The sequence below is a fragment of the Hemicordylus capensis genome, chromosome 5 (genome assembly GCF_027244095.1).
Source record: "Hemicordylus capensis ecotype Gifberg chromosome 5, rHemCap1.1.pri, whole genome shotgun sequence".
Taxonomy (NCBI): domain Eukaryota; kingdom Metazoa; phylum Chordata; class Lepidosauria; order Squamata; family Cordylidae; genus Hemicordylus; species Hemicordylus capensis.
The window spans coordinates 131,409,946-131,430,236 of NC_069661.1; the positions used below are offsets into that span (position 1 = coordinate 131,409,946).

At 43.9% G+C, this 20,291-nt stretch overlaps 1 protein-coding gene across 4 annotated transcripts in view; it reads right to left on the reverse strand.

Annotated features, from left to right (window-relative positions):
- Window positions 1–357: 357 nt before the first annotated feature.
- The window catches only part of BORCS5 (BLOC-1 related complex subunit 5), a 57,756-nt gene continuing 37,822 nt past the window's right edge, over window positions 358–20,291 (reverse strand). For 3 of the 4 annotated variants that reach the window (XM_053253303.1, XM_053253301.1, XM_053253304.1), the window contains exon 4: window positions 358–5,016. In XM_053253303.1, coding sequence (XP_053109278.1) covers window positions 4,786–5,016 — 231 coding nt within the window. In that variant the 3' untranslated portion in view covers window positions 358–4,785. The remainder of the gene's footprint in view (window positions 5,017–20,291) is intronic. The other variant, XR_008308052.1, reaches the window with a different exon arrangement.

Genomic DNA, 20,291 nt, shown 5'->3' on the forward strand with positions numbered 1-20,291 from the left:
GCTGGGTGCGTGCCCCACCACCTGTGTTTTGCTGTATAGCGAGATCTATAGTATTAACACACAACCATTACTGAGGGCAGTATCATTCTTCTGTATTTAGCACAATTTCATTTGATTACTACTTATGAAGTACTGCAGTTAGCAGACAGAGGACCACATTCAGCCCACTGAAAAACACTTTGTAGCTCTCAGTTGTCAGCCCAAAGGCGAGTGAAGTGTGAAGCAAGACTGTAGTACTGAGACTTCAGGCCAAACAGAATGGGACTCTTCCAGCTACTGGCAGAACACTTGGCCCCAAATAGACTGTCTACAGATAAGCATAATCTTTCAGAAAACAGACAACACAGAAGAAAGTGGTCATGGCACATGCCCTTTTATTAATAAAACAAAAATAAATATTTCAAGTAAGGATCATACACCTATTAGGAGTTCAGTGCAATGCAAGACCCCTTGAAGTGGAAGTGAGCTACATTCTACCAAAAGAGAAAACACACACAATGCACATTGCACCACCAACTTGCTCCTCCCCTCTTTTTTTAAGAACCAAGAAAATGAACACATTTAAGATTCTGCTTGACAGCTTTCAAAGTTTCACCTTCAGGGAGTTTCAAAACACTGAGGTTTCCCTTGTACCTCTGCTATAGGATCTCTGTGCTGTAGGTTCTGGGGCATATTGTAGGATGCAGTTAATTCACATGAAGCACTGGATAGGGCTACTGAGGGCTACTGCCTGACAGGAATGGAAATTGCACCTCAAATCACTTTATGTATTAACTCCATGGCTGTACATTACATGGGTGGAATGGTAGTGGTAGCTAAGATGTTTGCGCCTAATAAGTCTCCAAGCAATCATGGAGTTCTATGAAAAACAGTTTAAAAACTACTGCTCTACATAAGCAGTCAATGGATATGTTTTCACTTTGGAACTATTTTTAACATCTGGGAATTATAACCAGGATCAGATAAAAGCTCTCTCACTCACAATGACTGACAGTGGCCCTGCTCCAGAAACAGATGTACATGGCGCATGGGCAGACAGATGCATATTCTGCTCTAATTAACAAAGAGAAAGAAATGGGCATCCCAATCTTCAGAGGAAAAGTTGGTTACTAGAAGCTATCCAGCATAAGAGTGTGCACATACAGCTGCTTCTGCACCTCTGTCCTGCCCTTTTAGTAGAATCTTTACTCCTCAAGGCAAGCCCAATTCTTCAGACATGATTTGTACCACTGTGAACTCTTGTTACACACTACCTCAGGAACACATGCTGTTTTGAAGAATTAGCCAAAACACAGATAGGGAGTCCACATTGTTGTGGGGTAAGATTTGACTCTCAATAGACCCAAAGGTCATCCACCCACCCAACCTGTGAACTGGGGAGCAAGCAGGCTTCCACCTGCCTTCTCCCAGAGAACCAGCAGCTCCTTCCACTTCCACCAGTTGTGCACCTAGATCGGAAGACCTGCAATGCACAGCAGGAAGTCCTCTGGAATCCCACAACACACCACACAGAGCTGTCAGGTGCTCTTTCCACCCAGCTTTATGGAAGCTCGGGATGTAGGCAGCCAGGCCAGGGCTTCCACACGAGCCAAGAGTGAGGGCTTTGTGAAAATACAGCTGGAACAGATAATGAGAAGGGCAAAGAATCAGATGCAGCAAATGAGAACCCTTTGCTGGAACACAGGCTCACATACAGCACCAGCTGCTTTGCACATAACAGTGTCCATGCGGTTACGCAAGTGCGTTCTTGTGCACATGCAAAAGTGACAACTGCAGTTGTGCCATTTTTTGCATAAGACCACACTTGTACAACTGCGCATACACACTATGTTGCACTGTACATGGCAGCTTGCAATGAATGTGAGCCATAGCCTTTAAAATGCACCAAAAACATTCTAAATATGGCTTCGATATTTTCAAAGTTCAACTGGCCCACTAAATGATATGGCTTAACTGGCTATGGAAACAGTCCCAGCTTGAGATCCTGGTTTGTTTTTGAAACTTTCTTCCACTGGCCTGTGAAGGCGTCAGGGCCTGCAAAAGGATCTTCAGGCCCAAGGGTGGGGACATACAAAACCAGGATTCATTTCTGGCATTGTGTTATGTCTAAACCAGACATGTTGCTCAGCTATTATTGGGTTTTTCAGCAAAATATACATTGCAAGTACTCATTCGTAAGAGACTAGATTGGATTTTGCAAATAAAGCAAACAGAAGAGAAGTTTAAGCTACTTTGTTTAGGGGAACCGTTCCAGAACTAGAGTGGAAGTCTTTTTCCAACTTGGGTTGGGGTAAGTCAGTCAGAATTTCACAGAGCTTCTGTGGCCATACATGTTGGATTGTATATTATTTACAGTATTTATATGCTGTTTTCAACCATAATGCTTCTTAAGACAGTTTACAAAAAATAAATGATAATTAAAGCAATTAATTTAACAGAATGACAATCAGCAAATAAACACATGCAACAGCACAGATACAACATCAACACTCCAACATTGCCAGGGAAACCTAAACAGAAAGGGTACAATGCAATAGGGTTTCTGTTTTCCTCTGAAAGGAAGCAAGGGAGTATGCCAAACTGACTTCAAGGAGGGAAAAATCCCAAAATTTAAGGGCCACCATGTAAAAGGTTCTGCTCTTGCCATGGAGCAAAGCCTGGTGAACAGTCCTTAGTGTAAGGAGGGCTCATAAGGAAGAAGGTGCTCCCTGAGATATGAAGATCTTTCATGCATAGACCAGAGCTACAAATTCTCCACAACTTCAACAGGCTCAGGAGGCACACATCGGTCCTGTGCTGGGACAAAAGATCTTGCTGTCAACTTCCCTTTTAGCTATTTTGGAGGGTAACAGTAGAAGAAAACATCCACTGCTCATAGTGGTTTCTAACAGTTAAGTATATTTGGGGCTTCTGACACTTGATTCCCCCCCCCCTCCTCCTGTCAAAGAGCTATTTGAGAAGTGCCCTCCCATCATCCACACTCCTTTTACTGTGATTCAGCCATTACTTCTCCTTCGCAGCAGCAGCAGCAGCAGTCTCTCTCCTCTCACTTGGCAATTCCAAACTTTCATGATGAAGACCTTTAGTAAGGGTAAAGGCTTGGCCTAAACCAGGCCTACTCCGCCCAATGTTTTTGCAGCCCTGGCCTAAACGCACCTGCTTACCAGAGAATGTGTGTGGAACCCATATCATGGGCCTTTCCTCTCCGATGGCACCCCAGTGCGTGCAAAAGACACACATGACTGGTTCTGCCCACTAAAAGCAGGAAGCAGCTACCTGGCAATTAACCTTTTGGCAAAACAAGTCAATATGAAGAGAAATGGAACTGCTTCTTTTTACTGAGGAAGGAAGTCAGGAGGAAAAGGAGAAAGAGCCCAACCTAATACATCACATCTCCATGGGAGGCCCTAGCCCTCAGGCCTGCATAGCAATGACAGTCACATAACTCAAGCAGTTATTCATTTAATACCCCATAAAATAAGAAGCCTATTTAAATATACACACAAAGAAACCTCAAAGAGGAAGAGTCAACTACTCCTCAAAAAGGAAACTTGCTTACCACACAAGCCACATTTAGTTACAGGAGGTGGGCTTAATAAGCCTGCTTATGGGTTTACACACTCTTGCATCGTTCCAAGGGCAAGGAATCTTGTAAAATAGGTCGTGGTCTCTGGCATAAACAGTAAGGTCCTCCGTGTCTGACACACACTTGAATTTTCTCCCTTCATAGTCCAGCATCCCCTCCAAGTCTGTCCAGTCCTCAAAATTCTATGCCACCACAACCTAGATGAAGTTGGGAAAAGGCTTGTCTTATGGGGAACCCTGGGGACATTTCTCAGAAGCTAGCAGGAGTTCTTCAGTGAAGTCAGTAACGGCAGACATGCTTCCCTGAAAAAGGGCTTGCCCCCACTAAACCCAATCACCCCTTGCGACAATGCAGGGCCATGAAAGGCTGGGTATGCTCTGGGGGTGTACCTCCCAATTACAAAGGGGCGAGGGCAAGGCCCAGCAGGGCTGACTGATGGGCCTGAATAGATTATATTCCCTAGAAGAAGGTTTCCCCACATTTTCTGTCCTCAAGGAACATATTTTACATGGATTTCTCCGACCAGGAGCCTACAGCACATATTAATGGCAAAATCTCGGGGGGGGGGGGGTCTAAGTTCCAGCTTAGTAGTCATTGTGTTTCAAACCTAATGATTCTAACCCCTAATTATTCTAACCATCCCCGGCAGCTGTGAACTGCAAGGGACGACTGGCAATAATGGAGCAGCTCTTGGGGGCAGCTGGTCTCCCATTACCAATCTGCTCATCAAGAAACCTCAGGTTTCCTAGGTCCCAGCTGGAATAACCCCCTTGATTGAGACTATGACCCAGGATCTTTTGCTGCTCCAAGGGATCCTGTGGCAGATGAGAGAGTATTCCTCAGCAGGCAAACCAGCTCCCTGAAAGTAAAACATTTAACATCACTGTAGCACTGGATCTCAAGACAAGAGCCTTGTTAAAGCAACATTTTGTTGGGAAGGGACAAGGATGGCAAGCAGAAGCAGAAAAGGTGAAAGGAATCTTACGCTTCAAACGATACTTTATTCCAAGATGCCCCTTCTTTAAATCACAGTCCTTGCAAGCCAAGTGCATTCTTCCTACCACAATGTTCTTGTAAGTAAGTGAGGCCTCTGTTGCAAGTGTTGGGAAGCGCAATACATCCCCCATATATTCCTTATCAAGAAAAGTCTGTGAAAAGGTAAGCAGAGGCTGTAAGCAAGCAGAGGCTGTTTGGGAGGACTACAACTTGAGCTCCCGGTCGAGTTTCATACTGAAGGGCTCCAGTCTCTCGCTTTCCGGAAGCATGCTGTTCAGTCTCTCCATCAGAGGAACGGTCTGGTCGATGCCCATCTGGATGCGGCGGAGGATGGCTGACATTTCATTAACCTTCTGGATCTGCTCAGCATATTTTGCATACCTTTTCTGCCGGTCTTGCATTAAGTTGTAAAGGGTTTCTACCGAATGATCCATCTGTTTACAAAGAACAGTGGGGGGGGGGGGCAGTTGCATAAATTAAAGTTGGCTTTCAGAGGAAGAAGGGACACTTGGCATAGACCACTGCAGCAGTTAAACAGATCTACTACTTTTCCATTCCTGCTCCTATACCTAGAACTTTCTCTGTAAATACTTACATTGATTATGTCTCTCTGGCCTTCAAATACTCCCTTAAATACTCCCTACCTTTTCTGTGAAACATTTGACTTATCCACTGGCTAGCAACTCATTTTTAACAAAGAAACATATTTTGATTTTAGTAAGGACTACAGGGGAGGACTGCAAGGAGGAGGAGGGAGAAACGCTGGCTCCACCTACTGGTTTATGGCCACTCAGGCCAAGACATTAGGGATGTGCATGAATCAATTTTTGATATTAGATTTGAGGTTGAATTGAATCAGCCAGATTCGATTCAAACTCAAACCTGCAAACTCGAATCTGATATTTGAATTGCGTTAGATTTGATTTTGATTCAAAATGATTTGACCCACTTTTAAAGGTTCAGGGGATACCAAAGTGGGGTGGTGGGTAAGGCCCCATGGGCATCACCTACCACCCAAATTTCAAGGCACACTCGGTTGATTTTTTATGGAGTTTTTAGTGATTTTGTATATTTTCACCATAGGGAATGATGGGGATTCAAAGCAGCCCTTACCATAACCATAACCCAGATCCCCAGCTTTAATTTTAAAGTGTGGGCAGGGGGGAAGCTAAGCTCTAACCCTTGTAGAAGTGGACTTATGGAGCAAAATATGCAGTCACTATTTTTGAAGTGTTTAGACTCTTTGGTGTATATTGACATTTCCTCATAATGAATCCCTATGGGGATTCATTACACACCAGAGAGTCTAAACACTTCAAAAATACCTAAAACATGAACTTAGTACTTCACTGCCTTGCAGGTGAAGGGGAATTAGTGGCACCCCATGTGCCAACTACCCCCCGCCCAAGCCAGTCATTTTTAAGGAATTTTTGAAGTGTTTAGATTCTTTGGTGTGTAATGAATCCGCATAGGGATTCATTATTTTAAAAAGTCATTACATACCAAAGAGTCTAAACACTTCAAGAATAGTGCCCGCACAGTCTGCTCCATAACTCCACTTCTACAAGGGCTAGAGATTAGCTTTTTTAAAAAATGGAAAGGGTGACTGGGCAGATACGTTTCGAGGTCGAATCACTTGACTTGACCAGATTTTAGTCTAATCTATTCAAGCACGAAATGATTCGCACATCCCTACAAGACATGAGAAGGAACCTATGACTCGTTCCTCTCTAGAACTGAGTGACGGGTTCCTTGGCATGTCTTGGCCTTAGGATGAGTTCTCCCCTTATATCCCTCAGCCATTCATCCCCATTTGTCTGTGTCTTGGCCTGCCCACTGGTTGAGGGGTATCTGGTCACATTGGGTGTACCTCAGCTTGTGTTGCAGAAAATGGTTGAGGCACATTAATAAGAAGAACGATCACATCAGGTGCAGGAAGGGGTACAGTGGGCAGCAAGTGCCAAGCCCCTGCCACCAGGGATACCAACCCTCTGTCCAGTGCCACTACCCTCTCTTGCCATGCTGGAGCATGCTGTTCATTGATGGTGGGTAGGGATGTGCATGGAACCGGGTGTGGGTAGCTTGATGGCGGGTGTGTGTGTGTCTCATTCTAAGGGTGGGAGAGGGTCACTTACCCCTGCCTCCGCTTTCTCCCCACCAGCGCCCGGTACTTTACAGGTCCTACGGGGGAGTAGTGTATTTGCCTGCCGCCCCGTTTGCTGTTCGGCCAGAAGTGGCTGGAAGTAGCTGGCACGCGTGCGCCACAAGTGTGCATGTCACAAGTGTGCATGTCGTGAGTGCCTGCCGTGCACGAGTGCAACATGTGGGCGCATGCACGCCAGCTACTTCCGGCCGCTTTTGGCCGAAGAGCAAACGGGGTAGGAGGGAAGTACGCTGCTGCCCCATAGGACCTGTAAAATACCGGGTGCCAGCGGGGGGAGGGAAGCAGAGAGAGGGGTAAGTGCACCCTCCTCCACCCTTAAAGTGAGACACCCTCCGCCTTAGAACTCACCTAGTGTTCGAACCTGTTCAGAGGCCTGTAAAAGGGCCTCTGAAAAGGTTCATGCCCATCCCTAATGGAGGGAGGGGAGGAGAATGTCATTCTGTCCTTAGCCTCAGGCAGAAAAATGCCTTGGACAGCCCCTGCCTTAATCATTCCTAGCCCTACAAAGCCCAAGAGCAAGCTGCTCATAGTCATCCCTTGCCATCTCTATTCCTCCACTCTCAGTTTATTGCCCATAACTGACTTAGGTTGCAAGATCCCCAGGGCAGGGAGGGACTTCATTTTTTACTCTCAAGAGTACCGTTTAACAAGACAGAAAGAAGCTCCTGTGGCAACGATTGGCCAGACCCAACCAATCTTGCCCTCTCACCCCCAAAGAACTGCTTCGCATTGCTGAGCCACTGGGTGCCCCCACTTGGGCACTTAAAACAGAACAGAGGGAGGCCAAGCCCTCTCTCAGACTTGCAGGAGTTGCTCCTCTAAAATTAACGTCTGTCCTGGGGAAACAGTCCTTGTTTTCTCCTCTGCATTATGTGTGAACACACACGTAGATTATAGGCATGCACGCGAGCACGCGCACACGCACACACGCACACACACACACACATTCCTAGCACACAAGTTCACGTTGGGCTCCTGAGCCCTCCCATACTATGTACAGAATGTTAATGAGAACTAGAGGCCACATAAGCAAGATCAGAAGAAGGGCTGGATGGACTGTGGGAACACAGCATGCTCACCTAGGCATTTGCGCTTGTAGCCTGCAGGTCAGGATTCAGACATAACATGGGAGAGCCTGAGGCTCACTGTTGCACCCTGCTGCATGCATAACATGTATGCTTGGGTCATATGTGAACTTGCCCAGAGATCTGTCCTCTGTTCATTTCAGAATGGAATGACAGAAAGCATGCAAGTATAAGATTATAGACACATACCCACCACACATTCACTTTTCTTTTCTTTTTTTAAACAGCTTCCACATCTATGGCTTGGAAGCACTAAGTCATATGGATATTTTCTGGCATTAACTTAATCACATGAAGAATTATGGATAAGTTACGATAAAAAGGTCACATCCATGGGCAACTTTCACAAATATTTAGTCATGCACAAACAGTGGTTGACATCCTGCGCAGTCTAACCCCAGCACTAGGAGACCACCTGGGCAGCTTTGTTGTTTCCAGGGGAAGTAGTGAGACACAAGTGCCTGAAAATTGCTTTAAGGGTACCCTCAACTACCCACCTCTCCAACAGCCCCCAGGCAGCCTTTACATGCCCAAATACTCCAGCAGCTTTCCCAACGCTGAGCTTAGCCTATTTATTTATTTATTCAATGTATACACTGCCCTTCCAAAAATGGCTCAGGATGTTTTACAACAGAAGAAAACCAATTAAAACCAGTTAACAATTAAAATCAAACCTATAAAAACAGAATAAAACCAATTAAACATTCAAACAGTTAAAACCCCTGGAAAACCAGGGCAAACATTTAAAACAGTTTGCAACAATTTAGAAACCCTGGAAGGCCAGGCCAAACAGACAGGTGTTAAGGGCACTCCTGAAAGACAATAATGAACTCAATTATGGATTTCTACCAGGAGTGCATTCCATAGCCTAGGAGCAGCTACAGAGAAGGCCCACCTCTAATTCGCCACCAGACGAACCAGTGGTAACTGGAGATGGACCTCCTCAGATGACCTTAACGTGTGGTGGGGATCATGCAGAAGAAGGCGCTCTCTACACAGGACGTCAGCCACTGCATGCATGAGTGCAAGTACAAGAACAAAAAGTATACTTCCTTATTTATTACTTGGCCAGAAGCTGTTACATGGGAAAGTTACATGCATAACAAGGCACAATTACATATATAAAGCACTGCACAAATACAAAAGTTCCAGAGCCATAAGATACATTATTCAAAATCAAACCTAAGCATTACTGTGGCAGTCAACTGCATTATCTGAGATAAATATGTGAGGTTGTCATGACAGAGTGAGACCTTAAGGACAAAATCAGATAAAAGAATCGGACAAAAAAACACTTTCTCTGGAAATGTTCCTTGAGAACACTATAGTTCCTTGGAGCATTTATGCTACGACTCTGCTCGTTTCATAATTATTTGAACATCACAGAGGGGTCACAACCCTGACAGACTGAGAGCAAAACACAAACATGGAGTTAATGTACTTGAATTCTAGTATTTCAGGTTACCAAAAGGAATAATAATCAGGTCTATTGTTTTATTTGTTTTTCTGAATTAACTATACCAAATTGGTTTTTAAAACAGGAACCAGCATGTAATTGCAGTAATAATTATTAATTTTATGATACCATCAAGGTGCATGGCACCTCATGGAATTTATGATTTATTGCTTCTTGCCACCTCTCTTAAAAAAGTAAAATAATGAAAAAGAAAACAGTTTCAGCTGTTAGTCATTTATAACGGATGCATGGCGGGCCAAGTTCATGCTTCCATTATTTAAAATTGTGTCACTCAGCACACAATCTCAAGCACAATTCTCATTCAAAGTTGGCAAGACTATTCCAAATCCTCTGAAATCATCCACGGCTGAAATGAGTGACCCTCATAAGAGTTCAGCCAGATAGTCCAGCAGTTCTACGTATTCAATGGAGCGGTGAGCTCAGGTCTGAGTGTTTCTCTGAACTATGAAGAGGCCTTATCCCTTGCTTGTGAGACAAGGCAAGAATGCTAGACAACTGTCACAGGGTTGTATGTTCTCTAGCTGATGTCCTATGCCATTTAATAGCCCTTTCCAAATAAAACCTGACCACAAGACAGAAGCTCTCGGTGTTGCCTTCCTTCAGACAGAAGTGCCATGAGGAGAGGTACTTTTATTTATTTATTTGTTTGTTTGTTTGTTATTTGTTGTATTGTTTTTATGCCTGTATTTTATATGTTATAGATATATTTTTTTAGCTTGATGTTTTATTGCCTTTTTATTGCATGTTTTAACTTTTGTAAACTGCCTTGGGGTTGTCTTTTAACGAAAGGCGGTATATAAATGCAACAATAAACAAAAAATTAAAAAAAAAAACTACATGCTCAGAAGGGAGCACACGCACGAGCCTGTTCCAACAATACAATGGGGCAGGCGTGCTTTTAAGAAACCTGCTTGGGCAAACGGTCTACTCAGAGAGGCAGCACCACACAAGAGCAACAGACACCTACCAGACTGTGTGAGCACTGAGCAACCTGCACTTTTCCAGATCACAAGAGGGGAGACAGAGTATCCTGCAAGTTCACTAGGCCCATGTTGCATTGTTTATGTGGGCAGACCACTTGTGTGCGCAGGGGTGCTCTTTTCACGTGAGTCAGCCCCAGCATATCATTTAAACTGACTTGCACTAGTGCATCATCCTCTCCCTACACTTCTGGGAATCGCGGAAAAGAGGGAAGAGATACACGCCCTGTGAGGAGATGTATATTCTCCAGCATGGGGATATCTCCATCCTAAGAGAGATGCTGTGCACCCACCCTCTTCGGACAAGACTAAAGACTGAACAGCATTTCTGCTCAGCTTCTATTAATCTTGCAAGCTCTCAAACTTGGGTCTTGGAGCCAGTCGGGCATGTAGTTTAAGCCTGGTTTAGATCATCTTAAGAGTTGAAAGAATCACTTTCTCCTGCTCTTTCTTGTGGCTACCTCGCTTTCCACACATGGGACAAAATAAAAGCCAACACAGCAAGACATTCCACTGGGTGTGGAAACAATCTAATCCTGGTGCAGAAGTTTCCATTAAAAAATGGTTCAAGCTTAATAAACTTTGCATGCTGGAATTAGCCCTGTAGACTGTAGCATGCAAAGCAGACCACCAGCAGGTTAACTGTTGCATGGGATGGAAGCAAACGTAAGGCAGAATTTCAAAAACTAATTGTCCTGCTTAATGAGAGACAGGGCTGCAGAATGGGAGCCAGTTGGAATCCTTCCAGAGCCTCATTACACAGAGCAACACAAGGACCCTGGTGTTTTGAAAGGCTTACTGCCTTGGGATGCCTCTACAACCTTCTGCACTGTGAAAAATGGACTGAGCTTATGACTACAAAAGATTGCACTGAACAAGCAGGAAACACACTGCTCCTTTAATGCTACAGCCCACCTTCTGACGAGGGGGTCGCGCTGGCTCCTTGCTGCTTTCTAAGCAAAGTGTCTCTGATAACCGAGGAAGTCCTAAATGACCTGGGCCAAGCATATCATCAAGCAAGCATGTGCAAGTCAGAACTTCAGGCATTCCGATGTCAGAATTCCTGGCCGCCACCAACAGGAGACATCAGAGCACAGGGAAAGTGCCCTGGGTAGCCAGCTGGTGGGGGAAGGGCCCTTTAACTGGCCACCCAGCATGGGTGCAGGGGTAGCACAATGATTTTCAGGAGTTGGGGGTGTGAACTTCTCCCTAGGAAGCCCATGTGGGCTTATGGGAACTTGAGTCCCATGCAGAACTTCTCCCACCCCCCACCCCCAAACATCGCTGGTTGTCCAGCAGTCCCCACACCAGTGCTGGGTGTCCAGTTAAAGGGCCCACCACTAGTGGGCTGCCCGGGAAACCTTCCCCACAGTCTGATGCCTCCTGGTGGTGGGAGCCAGGAATTCCAATGTTGGAATTCCCCAAGTTTCGACTTGCACACAGACCTAATATTAAGATCACTTTCTGGCCCCTAAGTTCCATCACAACCTTCAAAATTAACCTCTTCAAGCTTTCCAGCTAGGTGACAAGCCAGGAATACAATGGAGTTCTGAGAAGTCTTCTCGAGCTGGTCTTGTGGTAGCAAGCATAATTTGCCCCCTTTGCTAAGCAGGGTCTGCCTTGATTTGCATTTGTATGGGAGACAACTTGTGAGTACTGTAAAATACTCCCCTTGGGGGATGGTGTCGTAGCTTAGTGGTAGAAAAGCAGCAGAATGTTCCAAGTCCCAAGTTCACTCCCTGGCATCTCCAAGTCGGGAAGGGAGAGACTCCTGCCAGGAACCTTGAAGAGCTACTGCCAGTCAGTGTAAACAATATTGAGCTAGTTGGCCCAACTTGGTATAAGAGCAAAGAAAGAATGGTGCAGAACTGGTTACTTAGAGAAACAGGTCCAAATGTGTTTCAAGGAAATAAGACCTCTTCTTGAGGGGACTGCAAAAATAATTTTACAAGGATAAAATACATAAGGTATAAATTTCATAAGTAAAATGATCATAAAGTAAAGTTGTGCTGTCGAGTTGGTGTCGACTCCTGGAGAGCACAGAGCCCTGTGGTTGTCTTTGGTAGAATACAGGAGGGGTTTACCATTGCCTCCTCCCGCGCAGTATGAGATGATGCCTTTCAGCATCTTCCTATATCACTGCTGCCCGATATAGGTCTTTCCCATAGTCTGGGAAACATACCAGCAGGGATTCAAACTGGCAACCTCTTGCTCCCTAGGCAAGTTACTTCCCCGCTGCTCCATTAAAACTGAAAAATATAAAACGTGGTTTTTGTAGGGATTCGGTCTTCACTGATGTGGTGCCTTTCCCTCTTGTGTATCTACACTCAACTCGGTACAAGGCGGCTTCCTATGTAACTCTGGTCTGGAGTTCATTTGCACTAAAGAATCACCAAAGCCTGAGTCAGTGTGTCTTCCAAGAAGGGGATGGGCTGAAAGGCCTTTTCACTCCAGTGGGCTTTTGGCGACAGGGCAAGATGGAGTTCAATTCATGTAATTGGGTTATTATCATTACCCTTGCCCCCAAGGCCGTGGGAAGGGGGGCAGATCAAATCTTTGTTATGTGTGGATGTAATTGTTAATAGGTCACTTATGTTTTCTACTTATTTATCTTATATCCATCTTTATTCATCTAAGCTATGCACAGAAATGTCAGCCACAGTGGACCTCTTGCATTTCATTACCTTTTGGCCACAATGATTGTAACAATGGTTACATTTCTCTCTGTGTACTTGAGTGTATCAGTGTGTAACTGCAAGCTGAAGATAACACTTCATGTATCATAGACAGAGTGGGCTCTAGTCCACAAAAACTTATGCCACAAAAAACCCAGAAAAACAAAAACCCACCTCTTAGTCTTTACAATCCCACAAGAAGACTCTTGGCTGTTTTCCGATGCAAAGATGTAGAAGAAGGAGAGCCCTGAGAATGGAGACCCCAAGAAGAGGAACTCGCACCCAGAAACCAAAGTGGGGAGCTCATCTGAGGGCAAGTCAATAAAGCTTTTCAGCTGCACGTGTGAAATCGGCCTCCAGTCTTAAATGGGGTGGGGTGGGGGGAGAGTTTGCTTCAGCTACCAAAGGCTTGAGAAGACACAGCTCTAGTAAGTTTTGCAAAATAAAGCTCTTCAGGACAAAAATGGGAAAGCATTGTATACCTTACAAAGATAAAACTGGATCAGGTGTAGAAGGAACACTCCGACAATACTGGTTTGCTATACCTTAATAGTCCTGTTACAGCCTGCAACCTCCAGCTCTCCTGCTTCCGATAACAGCAACACATTAGTCATCCTCAGAAATCCTAGATCCAGATACAGCTGGAAATCTGTTGTATGTAATGATAATTTACCATTAAGGCAAATCCTGGGTTTCTTCCAGCACATCAAGATGACTAATCATTATCTTCCCCAAGGGTGTTATTCCTCCAAGCCTTGTCCTGCTCCCCACCCAATCCACATACATCTTCATTCCTAAAAGTAAACGGACATAACAGTGATCTTGAGAACTATTTTCCTTTTCACGTTTTAAAGGTGTGTGTGGGGGAAGCATTATAAGAGTGAATGCTATTTATTTTGTAGGCATTCAGTTGAAGTGAATCAGATCCATTCCTTCAGCAGGCAACAGTCAATTTTTAAAAGAGCTCAATGAGTCCATTACAGCAGCACATACACACCAGGCCCTGTTCACAGGCAAAGAATTAAGTCTTCGTCCCAGTCTGAATAGTAAGCTAGAGGCTACAGTAAGACAGCTTGGGGGAGGCAAGCTCCTGCGTTCCCCTACACAGCCTCCAATGTGAACCAGACCCTCGGGTGAACGGAGGAGTTTGCCTCCCCCAAGCAATTTTACCATAGCCACTGGCTGACTATTCAGACTGCTCAATTGACCATTCACATGGAGGGCCTGGCTCACACTAGAGGGACTGTGTACTGCAGTAGAGGGGCTCGTGGTGCTCCTTCAGCACAAGATTGCAGCAGCCCTCCTGGCTGAATGCATTTAAATCATGTAATTGATTAAACGTGTATACAGGTGGACCTCATTATCGGCAGGGGCTCAATTTCCCCAGATTATCGCGGATAATGAAAGCACATATGAGTCATTGAGTCTATGGGAACACAGGGGTTAGGTTCTCAATTTAAAAAAAATCCAAACAGTGAAACCAGGCCAAATAAAGTGCCCTATTGTGCTCCAAGGGTCTCCTGGCATCCAGCAATGCCCCTCAGAGTCTCCCAAAGTCAGATTTTTTCCATTTATTTATTTATGCCAAAATGAGCCACAAAATGGCTCCCACAGACAAAATGGTGGCCAGAAATGACCCAGTCATTTCCCACATTCTAGGAACCACGGGTACATAGGTTTTAACTATTTCGTATCCACGGATTAGAAGCTTGGGTATCTCTTAAGGAAGCAATTATTAGACCACTTCTGAAGCAGCCTGCCTTGGATCTCTCAGAGTTGAGTAACTATAGGCCTATCTCCAACCTTCCATGTTTGGGCAAGGTAATTGAGCAGCTGGTGGCCTCCCAGCTCCAGACAGTCTTGGAGGAAACCATTTCAAACTGGCTTTCGGGCAGACTATGGGGTGCAGACTGCCTTGGTCGGCCTGATGGATAATCTCCAATTGGGAATTGACAGAGAGAGTGTGACTCTGTTGGTTCTTTTGGACCTCTTGGCAGCTTTCGATACTATCAACTATCAACGATACTATCAAGGAGGTTGGGAGTGGGGGAACTGCTTTGCGGTGGTTCTGCTCCTACCTTTCATATGGTGTCCCTCAGTGCTCCATATTGTCTCCGATGTTGTTTAACATCTACAAGAAACCACTGGGATTGATCATCAGGAGATTTGGTGCAGGGTGTTATCAGAATGCTGATGACACCCAAATCTATTTTTCCATGCATCATCAGGAGATGGCATAACCTCCCCAAATGCCTGCCAGGAGGTGGCGGTGGGCTGGATGAGAGAAAACAAACAGACTGAATCCAGATACAACGGAGGTACTCATTGTGCGGGGTCGAAACTTGAGAGGTGAGTTTGATCTGCTGGTTCTGGATGGGGTCACACTTCCCCGGAAGGAACAGGTATGCAGTCTGGGGGTGTTGCTGTTTCCAAGCCTCTCCCTGGTGTCCCAGGTTAAGGTGGTGGCCAGGGTGCCTACTATCAGCTTTGGGTGATATGCCAGCTGCATCCATTTCTTGAGATAACCTCAGAACAGTGGTACATATGCTGGTAACTTCCAAACTGGATTACTGGAATGTGCTCTATGTGGGGCTACCTTTGTATGTAGTCCGGAAATTACAGCTGGTTCAGAATGCGGCAGTCAGGTTGGTCTCTGGGTCATCTCGGAGAGACCATATTACTCCCGTATTGAAAGAAAGAGACTGGCTGCCGATATGTTTCCACGCAAAATACAAGGTGCAGGTTATAACCTATAAAGCCCTAAATAGCTTGGGCCCTGGGTATTTAAGAGAATGTCTTATTAGTTATGAATCCCATCACCCATTGAGATCATCAGGAGAGGTCCAACTGTATTTGCTACTGGCTCGTCTGGTGGCTACTCAGGGACCTTCTCCGCTGCTGCACTGAAACTTTGGAATGTGCTCCCTGCTGAAATAAGAGCCTCCCCATCTTGGACAATTTTAAAAAAATCTTAAAAGACGCATCTGTTCATCCAGACTTTTAATCAAATACTATTTTAATAGTTTTAACATTGTTTTAAAATTTTAAATTGTAGCAATGTTTTTAACTTTTTTTGCTGTCATTTATTTTAACTAATGTTTTTAACTTTTTTTTGCTGTCATTTATTTTGTTTTGTTGCAAACCGTCCAAAGACACAAGTTTTGGGCAGTATAAAAATATGTCAGTTAATTAATTAATTAAATCAATTAATTAAATATTTGACAACCGCAAATAGCATTTCTGCGGATAATGAGGTTTGCCTGTATGCAAAAAATAATTCCAGAACAAGTACATATTGATACACATACATGTTAGGCCATAGGTACCATCTTATAAGAAGGATGCCCTTCTGCATGAGAGAGAGGATAGGAGAGCACTGTCTCTTAAGATGAAGCCTGCCACCAATGGTTTTTGTAAGTATTTGCACTAAAAACAAAATAGGTATTTTTAGAAGTCTGGTGTCACCTTTTAAAATCAAGCAAAAGGTTTCTAACCAATCAGTCAAGTATACACTGCATAACTAGCGATTGCTATTACCCATCCGAGGGTGTGTTTGCACACATGCTCTCGCAACACCAATAGCTTATTCCAATGGTCACTTCAGCAGTAAAGTACCTCATAAACTTAGTGAGAGGTAAACCAGCAACAATGACATAAAAGACTGCCTAAAGTTTGGGAATGCACTCAAGATTTCTGGAGGAACCAGCTTCTCATGTCAGGAAGTCTTTACGTACGCCAGGATCTAACAAACCTACAAATATGTATGGGGATGGGTGGGGGAGAGAACCTAGTCAAAGGTTTCTTCAAAATGTGTGCCTCAGCTGCTCACACTGCCACATTTTAACTTCAAAAGCAACTTGTCATCTCAGCAGTGTGAACAGCCAAAGTGAAAGACTTCAAAGAAGCGTCTGGCTGTGCCGGCACACAATTCTCCCTCATCCATGCATATATTTCTGTTGAATCATGACCAAAGCCAACCCTTTAGCCACAAGAAAGTGGTCCAAAATTATACCAGCTGAGCTACATGCAGTTTTCGTAGCTATATGAGGCAATAGCAAGTCTTTGTTCCATCATCTTCAATTTCTTAGCTTACCTCTCCTTAAGGAAAGCAAGCTTATGAGATCAGCTCCTAGCAACCTCCATGTGTGTGTGTCCGTGTTCCTATCAACTTCACAATTCTTGGACCGATTTGAACCAATTTTGGTACAATTGTAGTGACACATAGGGACACCTCATTGGTGTAGTTCGTGCTTATGTCATTCACCCTAACTGAAAATGGTGGATGCATGAACATTTGAGGCAGGTGTGGGCTAATTTGTGAAGATGGTAATTATCAGTTACGATTACTGTAGTGACCACTCTCCCCACCCTCTAAAGAGTTAACAGGAAGTGAACCCTTGTCTTGACTGACAGGCTGGTGAACTCCAGGGCTCAATGAATCAGTCCATGAAGTGGGTGGGACCTGAGAGCTGCAGGGGGGATTCTGGGAAGGAGAAAGCAAGTATGTGCTGGGAACATGGAGGAGGACATGCGGCAATGGAGTTTTGCTGCAACAGAATGGCTTGGTTCTCATCATGAGTTTGGTGAGTTCAAAGGAGGGAAGCCAGGATCTTTGGCTTCAGGAATTTAGCATAGTATTTAGTCAGATTTAGAGTGTTTAGTCAGACTTCATGTCAGGAATTTATATTTCTTTGTGTGTGCGTGCTTTGCATTTTCCTAAATATCTGTTCTTTGCAACCAAGTAACTAAGATTTCAAAAAAGTGTCTAAAAAGTTAAAATCCTCAGACGGAACTAGTCTGTAGTAATTTTAATAAAATGTCTTCCCCTCCCCTACTCTGTTTTTATCTTTTACAAGCCTCCAAGTGTTGGCTATTAACCCAGCAGGAGAAAGGGGAAGGCCAGCAGGGGGGATTTCTCTGGTGAAAACACATCTCAAAAGAGCTTGGCCAGCTAATAATTAAGAGCTTGGCCAGCTAATAATTTATTCTTACCTATTAGCAAGGGGGAGCATTTTTACTCCAATGATCAGTTACAGAGAGACTCTGGACTACAATAGTCTAGTCCAATGGTTGGATTCTCTGAAAGCTTTAGGGTGCTTGGTGGCAGCAGTAACCTACCAGAACTTCTGGGTTGACCAGAATTTTCTTAGCTTTCTGGATTTTGAAAGTTAAGGATTTTTCATCATTCGTAAGCAGTGTCTCTGAGCATGCTACGGAAATGACTCATCATTGATAGGAGTCATTTCTGAGCTAGCTGACAGAGAAGGCTGCTAAGAGCTGATTAAAACCAGTTCAGCCAGTTTATTTAGTGACTGACCTGAGTCAGAAAAAGAAATTTCCATGCACCAATTTGCTACAATTATAGTGAAAAGAAGGTAGGCAGATTAGTTCTTACCAGAACTTCTTGTTTAAAAATGGCACAATAGTATTATAATTCATACCCCTGGAGCTAAGCAGCAATCCTTTTCTTAGCACCAGCAGAATCCTCCCTCCTCCATTACTACTGCATTTAGCTGGTGTTCACTTGTACTAGCTTCTGCAGCACCACACAAAGAGTAGCTCATCAAATTTTACTCTTTCTTCTGTTTTGAGCTTAAAACAAACGCAAACAGCTGAAACCTTTAATCAAAAACTGTGGTTGAGATCTGGCTGTTTCGACAAAACAAACTCGAAACATTTTGAGTGTTTTGGCCATAGGGAACAATGGGGAAACCTGAAACACCCCACCATTCCCAATGGGTAGCTCCTAGGGACACCAAACTGGGTAAGGTGGTAGGGCATGATGGGTGCTACCTACCACCCAACCCACAAAAGAAATGGGCAAGCAAGCCCATTTATTAACTATAATTAACTAACTGCACAGGATGTTTTCCCTGCTAACCCTAAACCAACCCAACCACAGGCAAGAGCAGCCACCAAAATAGGGAGAAAGATAACATGAATGTCAAAACGGTTAGACTTTTAAAAAAGTAACATAGCTTCATCAAGCTGGCAATTAAAGGCATTGCTGGATATAAGTAATCTGAGTCACCACCATCTGCAAATATATTTACACTTTACATAATTAGCTGGCTACAAGACATTTTGTTGAACAAAAAAGTGTGCACATGCATCTGTGCTTTTTTAAATGGTTCTCATATCATTTGGGATTTAGAACGTCATGAAATCATTGCCGCTCAAAAGAAGGCAATGAATAATATCTACTGTCCAGCCAACCATATGGAAGTTTTGAATTCTGAGTCACACTAACTGTGAATCAGAGCTTGAAAAGCAAGTAAAGATTAAGCAATCACCCAACAAATTTAACATATTGCTGTTCATAGGTGGGTTGTTTTTTTTAAGTGTTCCATTCTACTGTGCACTGGGAAGTCAGCCAGAGATACTCCAGTGGCACACATATCATGTCTGCATCTTTAGAACAGATTATACAGAATCATTAATAAATTTAGCTATTTACATAATAAAAGTAGACATGCCTAACAATGCAAGTCTAAGCAGCATTCATTGGAATGGATGCAATGTTCATAAAGCATCTACAACAGATCAGTGCTGTACATAAAAATAAGAAATTGGACAGAGGTCCATGCCTTTAGAGGGGCCTATAAACTAAAGTAGACATGATAGGAAAAACATAATAGACATGAGAAAAACTAGGGGAATGCAGGTAGGAAGACTGAATATCGGATGTTACTTCATTCCATGTATTTAGCATCTGAACCTGAGGGGTCCATTTTGATATCATAACTCAGGCATCCCCAAACTGCGGCCCTCCAGATGTTGCTGAACTACAACTTCCAGCATACCCAGCCACAAAAAATTGTGTCTAGGGATGCTGGGAGTTGTAGTTCAGCAACATCTGGAGGGCCGCAGTTTGAGGATGCCTGTCATAGCTGATAGGAGGAGGTTTTCATGGAGTGGGGAGCAGCTAGGAGGAGCCTGGGTGGGTGCAGCAGCTTGTTTTATATACAGGTGAATATTCTAATTTTTATATACAGGTGAATATTCTAATTTTCTGGGATTGTGGATTTGGGGTTCTCATGAGCTGTATGCCATGATCATCGCAATTATAACAAATTAAGGCTTGACTTATCTCGCTTTGCATGTAATGTGTCTGTCTCATATATCAGTTTCACCTTTTAATTTGCATTACTGAAATTAATGAACTTTTGCACGATATTCTAATTTTTCGAGTTTCACGTATGTGTATATATATATAATGTGAATGCTACATGTTTCCTCTTGTTAAGCCTTGTGGATAGCCAAAAGGCAGGAGATAGATATATATACAGGAGATCTATAGATATCTCCTGCCTTTTGGCTATCCACAA